The 5998-nt window shown below is 43.1% G+C and overlaps 1 protein-coding gene across 1 annotated transcript; it reads left to right on the forward strand.

Moving 5' to 3' along the window:
• The first annotated feature begins 60 nt into the window (after positions 1-60).
• Positions 61-1014, forward strand: LOC114636938 (olfactory receptor 2G3-like). Its single transcript, XM_028785031.1, has one exon. It carries the CDS (start codon positions 61-63, stop codon positions 1012-1014), a length of 954 nt encoding a protein of 317 aa, XP_028640864.1.
• The last annotated feature ends 4984 nt before the right edge of the window (positions 1015-5998 follow it).

Consider the following 5998-nt stretch of genomic DNA (forward strand, 5'->3'; position numbering starts at 1 on the left):
TTCCTCTTTATCTAACATGTATTTCTGCACTTGTCACCCTCCTTTTTTGTGAGTAGAGTGATGACAATTAACAAGACCTCGGGTGGTGATTTCATCCTGGTGGGCTTCTCTGATCAGCCACAACTTGAAAAGATCCTCTTCGTGGTGGTGCTGATCTCCTACCTCCTGACACTGGTAGGCAACACAGCGATCATCCTCGTTTCCTGTTTGGATTCTGCGCTCCAAACGCCCATGTACTATTTCCTTACCAACCTCTCTTTCGTTGATATCTGCTTTTCCACCAGCATTGTTCCTCAGCTGCTGTGGAACCTCCATGGTCCAGCCAAGACAATTACTGCCACAGGCTGTGCTATTCAGCTTTATGTGTCTCTGGCTCTGGGGTCCACTGAATGTGTCCTCCTCGCAGTTATGGCATTTGATCGCTATGCTGCTGTTTGCCGACCACTTCACTATGCTACAGTTATGCACCCACGGCTCTGCCAGTCTCTTGCAGGAGTGGCCTGGCTGAGTGGAGTGGGCAACACGCTGATTCAGGGGACCATCACCCTCCAACTCCCTCGTTGTGGGAACCACAGGATTTATCACTTCATCTGTGAAGTTCCTGCCATGATCAAGTTGGCGTGTGTAGACATTCATGCCAATGAAGTGCAGCTATTCATGGCTTCCTTGGTGCTGCTCCTCCTTCCCCTGACACTCATCTTGGTATCATATGGGTACATTGCCCGAGCACTGATGAGGTTAAGGTCAGCTCTAACCTGGGGTAAAGCTCTTGGAACCTGTGGATCCCACCTGCTAGTAGTAGTACTATTTTTTGGCACAAGCACTGCTGTCTATATCCATCCTAACAGCTCCTATGCACAGAGCCAGGGGAAGTTTATCACCTTTTTGTATACTGTGGTTATTCCTACTCTAAACCCCCTCATTTACACTTTAAGAAACAAAGATGTAAAGGGAGCATTGAAGAGGCTGGTAAGGAAAGGTTCCAACACTGGAAAGAAAATTCTTTCGAGGTAGAGATATAGTTCTCTCTGCCCTCACAATGATGAAGGTGCTGATGCAGATGAATTATCCAGGGTCTCCCTGACACAGATGCTCCAAAACTAAACTGGCAGGCCTCTCTGGAGTGCTACAAGCAAGGAAACCACTCCCCTCATTATCACAATCAGAGATGTCCCATCTAGATCTGACAATCTGATTATCTAATAAACTGAAAACAACATTTGCTGTTGTCAAGACTCCTGCAATTCTTTTCTTTTTAAGAGGTCACTTTTTTATTAAGAATCCTGGTTCTTATTAGATTAAGTATGTCTACTGTTTTATTTCTTTTGTATCAAGTTATAGTGTGTTCACAGCTACCTAGAAGTCTTTGAGGCACTCTTTAGTGGTTTGTTTCTGTGAACCCATTAAAATAGAGCTCCCTATATCCTTGGACCAATGTCCCTGGTAATGTCCTAGTCTAAAATACATGCCTGGGTTCTCCCTCTCTGGTCTGCTCCAGTGGGTCTATTAGTGGAGTTTTATTGATTTTTACATCCAGTGCTTTTGCTAAGCGAGATTTTCACTAAAATTTCAAGTTTCTATATCTAAGTATTTCTTTTGGAGGGTGATTCCTGAGCTTTGATTTCTGTATTCAGAATGTTAAGAGATTTTTATCATGTGATCTTAGAAATCCAGTTCATTCCAGGCAAAACCAGACATGAAATTTGAGGCTAATCCATTTGGAGCATGTGTGTGTATGTGTGTGTGTGTGTGTGTGTGTGTGTACCCTGGAATAGTCTAATGTCTGTAGTGAATATATTTTCCTATGGAAGATGTAGGATTGAGAGATTCTGAGTTATTTGTCTTTATGATTTTTTAATGGAATCTTCTCTGTGCCTTTGTGTTTGTACTATGATTAATCTCACTAATCATAAAGATTACCACCCTTCCCCATCACACCAAACTTTTAAAAATGAATATCCCTTTTATGCCCAATATTTGTCAATACCTGAGAAAAGAAATTGGTGTAACAAAGATGTGATAGTTTGTATATGCTCTGCCCAAGGAGTGGCACTATTAGGAGGTAAGGCCTTATTAGAGAAGGTGTGACCCTGTTGGAATAGGTGTATCTTTGTGGGCTTGGAGGATAAGACCCTCATTCTAGCTGCTTGGAAGTCAATATTCTGCTAGCAGCCTTCAGATGAAGATGTAGAACTCTCAGCTCCTCCTGGACCATGCCTGCCTGGATGCTGCCATGTTCCTGCCTTGATGACAATAGACTGAACCTCTGAACTTGTAAGCCAGTCCCAATTAAATGTCCTTATGAGAGTTGCCTTGGTCATGGTGTCTGTTTACAGCAGTAAAATCCTAACATAGACAGATACTGTGGTAACTGGGAGTGGGGCATTGCTTTTGTTTGGAAGAATGTGGATTTTGGGACTTTGGATTTGGAAAGTACTGGAATGCTTTAAATGGGGCTTAATGGGCTAATCTAGTAAGAATATGGAAGACTTTGTTACTGTGAGTGATTTGAATTGTGCAGACTAGGCCAAGTGGTTTCAGTAGAGAGTATGTGGCCTACAGACTGTTTTGTAGTATTTTGGTGAAGAATGTGGCTACTTTTTGCCCTTGTCTGGAGAGTCTGACTGAGAATAAGGTGAAGTGATTCATGTTGTATTGACTAAGGAAGTCTCAGAAATGCCCATAATAGACTTTTTTCTTAGGTTAAGTCTTATGAAGAGCATTTTGAACAAGCATAGCAAGCTGAGAAAGAAAAAACATAAAATATATGGTTCATCTGAAAAATTGGCTTAAAAAACAAAAGAGGGGGAATGGTACCCCCCCAGAAGGAGTCCCCCTGAAATACACTCCATCATGCCTTGTTCACTTTTATCTCTCTAAAGCTGAAAGCTCATGGCAAATCTGCTGCTGACTGCCTCTGGCACCACCGAGACCAACAAAACTTTGCCACAGATATGGGGAAGGACCCTCTTACCCTTAAAGGGAATGGCCCAGATCCAGTTCCCTTATGGGGCTGAGGACTGATATGCCTGTCCGATACCACAGAAGGCACAGGTAACCGGCTACCAAAAAGATTAATGAAATAAATAGATACCCCACAAAGCCAGGCCCAACCATAAATACGATGAATAACAATTTACGTCCAGGGAAGAGAAATCTCCCTGAGAATTCACTTCTTTTTCCTTTCCAGGTAAAAATGAATCACCAGTGATGTCTGCTGTTAGAAGTTCTAATCCAGATGCTGGCCTCTGAACTTATACTACTCAGACCTTTGAAGGGCCACTAACAAGAACATCAAACAGCTAGAGATTGACATCACTAATCTGAAGAAATCCCTCATTTCACTGTCTGAAGAGACTTCCTAAAATCGCCAAGATCCTTATTGGACTTGATTTACTCTATTACAATAGAAAAGGCTGTGTATAGCTCTTGACTGTGTAGAGCCCTTAAAGAAGAATGTTGCCTTTACATAGACAAGACAAGGAGGGTTAAAGAGAGCATGAAATAGGTCAGTGAAGGCCCTAAGAAAAAACAGAGAGAGGAAGAGACAGATGAATGCTGGTACAAGAATTGGTTTTCAGCCTCTCCAAGGTTGTCAACCCTACTTCCTCCCATCTTGGGACCATTATTTGGGTCCTTTTTGCTTATTTCTGCTGGTCCCTGACCCTCAAATAGGCGGACTAACTCTGTGATACAACAGTTAAATAATTTGGTAGCAAAACCTATTCAGATACATTATCATAAGTTAGCTATGGAGGACCACGAGACTCAAGATGAGGTTGTTACTTTATACAGGGTGTTCCCAAAACCCATCTCCACCCAACCTAAAAGGGGGGACTTCTGCCCCTAGACCAAGCAGAGAGGGGCCACCCAGAACCCCCTCTGACAGGCAATCTGAATTCTTGCTTGGGCTGCGAGGCTAAGCACTGCAAGGGAATATAAATAAAAGATAAAAATATCTCTCTGGGTTCCCTGAGGGACAAGCCTGACTGCATAGGGGTTGATGTCAAAAGTATCCCCTCTCCAGGAAAAAGACATTGGGATGGGTATGGCCCTCATGCCTCACTGGACAACGACAGGTGGACTGGAGCCATTACAAGGTCCCCTTCAAGTACGGATAAAAGTACAAGCAAAGGCGGAGATAGAGGTCAGGCCTCTATCCCCGCCTTTGCAAGATTAGAATTGCTACAGCCCTTCTATACTTAGAGAAGGGAGGAGATGTCAGGGGCAGCCCTGCTTACACACTGAAGGCCTAAAATCAACCATAGGCCTAAAATCAACAATAGGCCTGTCATACTTGGGTCTCAGTGGAAAAACATTGAAACAGATGGCTATAAGCTAATGTAAACAGGCAGCTTTTGTGGAAATTTAGAAGCCTGAGTAGTCATAGACCTTGTAAATAGGTAGCCTTGGCAGACAATACTAACTTAGTTAAAGACAAGCGAGTCATAGGCAGAGTCATAGTGACTTGTCCCCTGAACCTTTACCCTGCTGATACCCGGTTCTGAAAGATATCTGTTTTCCCCCTGAACACCCACACTCCAGTGTCATTCCCTTCCCCACATCCTGCCTTTCTGTGTTTATAACCCCTGTGTGAATGAATTACGATTTGAGAAAAAATAAATTAAAATTATATATATATATATATATATATATATATATATATATATATATATATGGTTCAAGTATTAAAGGGGGACCAGGAAGTGAAATGGAGCCTAATCCTGTGTTCTAGGAGATAGCAGATTAAGGGAGTGGAACTTTGGGGCAAGATCCTACACAACTAAATTTATATCCAGGCATGGTGGTGCACACCTTTAATTCTGGGAGATAAAGCCAAACAGATCTCTGACTTCAAGGCCAGCCTGGAACAGAGCAAGTTCTAGGTAAAGAAAAGTTTAAGTCCAGGCATGGTGGTACACACCTTTAATTCCATAAAACAGGCAGAAACAGGTATGCAGATCTCTAAGTTCAAAGTCAGTCTATAGAGCAAGTTACAGGTATGCTAAACTTAGGCAGTGAAGGAGTTGGAAAACAGAAAGCTGGTGATAATATAATATAACAAAGGGGCCAAGTTTCAGCCCCAGGAAGCAGCAGAACTCAGCAGTTTTGGTCATTTGGCTCTTGCTTTATAGTCAAGAGGTGAAGGAGACTACTGGGACAATTGAGCTGGTTAGCTGGAACTAAGAAATTAGTGGTGATTAAGAGAATCATTGAGGTGAAATTTTGGACGTGTTTTCTGAGAGTACAAAGAAGCTGTGTTCCAGAGATAGCTAAGGTTGTACCTCATGCTACAGCTGTACTTGGTAATGTGTAAGAGTCACCCAGGTGGTACTGGTTTTGAAGGCATGAAGGGGTCATGAAGAGCAGCTGAGACTTGGCAATGTGGGAGGCCATAGAAGGACATTGGTGAAAGTGCAACCTCAGTGTTAGTTGATGGCCTAGGACTGAAGGGGTGATGAAAAGGATTTGAGGCTTGGCACCATGAAGAGAACCTATGAAAGGCTATTGGTGAAGCCTAGTTGCAGTAGAAGACCCCAGTGTATTGGAGATGCTAGTACTATAGGATGATCACCAGGAACAGCAGTGGCAGTGGAGTGGATCAACCTGAGCTTAAAGTGCTACAAAGGGCAGAGCTGGTGAAGTGACACCTGAGCTTAGAGTGCTACAAAGGACAGAGCTGGTGAAGTGACGCCAGCCCTTTGGAGGAGCCCAGAAGATATTGTGTGGATCCCAGACATTGAAAGAAGGTGTAACAATGAGACCCAAAGATGTTAAAGATTCCAGAGCTGTAGGATACCTGCTGAGAAAAGCTGCTAACAGGGGGTAGAACCAGCCCAGAAGAAAGAGGTTTGCTGCAGTCCACAAAGATAAAAAAGGAGTGGGGATCCGAAGACCACCTTGACATGGAGATGTTTAGAGTTTGCCCAGCTGATTTCCTGTCTTCTCTTGGAGATTTCAGTTAAGTGGCTAGATGAATCTCAGAAGAGACTTTGAA

Source organism: Grammomys surdaster, unplaced genomic scaffold (assembly GCF_004785775.1).
Source record: "Grammomys surdaster isolate TR1022 unplaced genomic scaffold, NIH_TR_1.0 125079, whole genome shotgun sequence".
In the NCBI taxonomy this organism is placed as follows: domain Eukaryota; kingdom Metazoa; phylum Chordata; class Mammalia; order Rodentia; family Muridae; genus Grammomys; species Grammomys surdaster.

Coding starts and splice junctions, on each gene's coding strand:
- LOC114636938 (XM_028785031.1), top strand. CDS start 61: ATGACAATTAACAAGACCTCGGGTGGTGATTTCATCCTGGTGGGCTTC.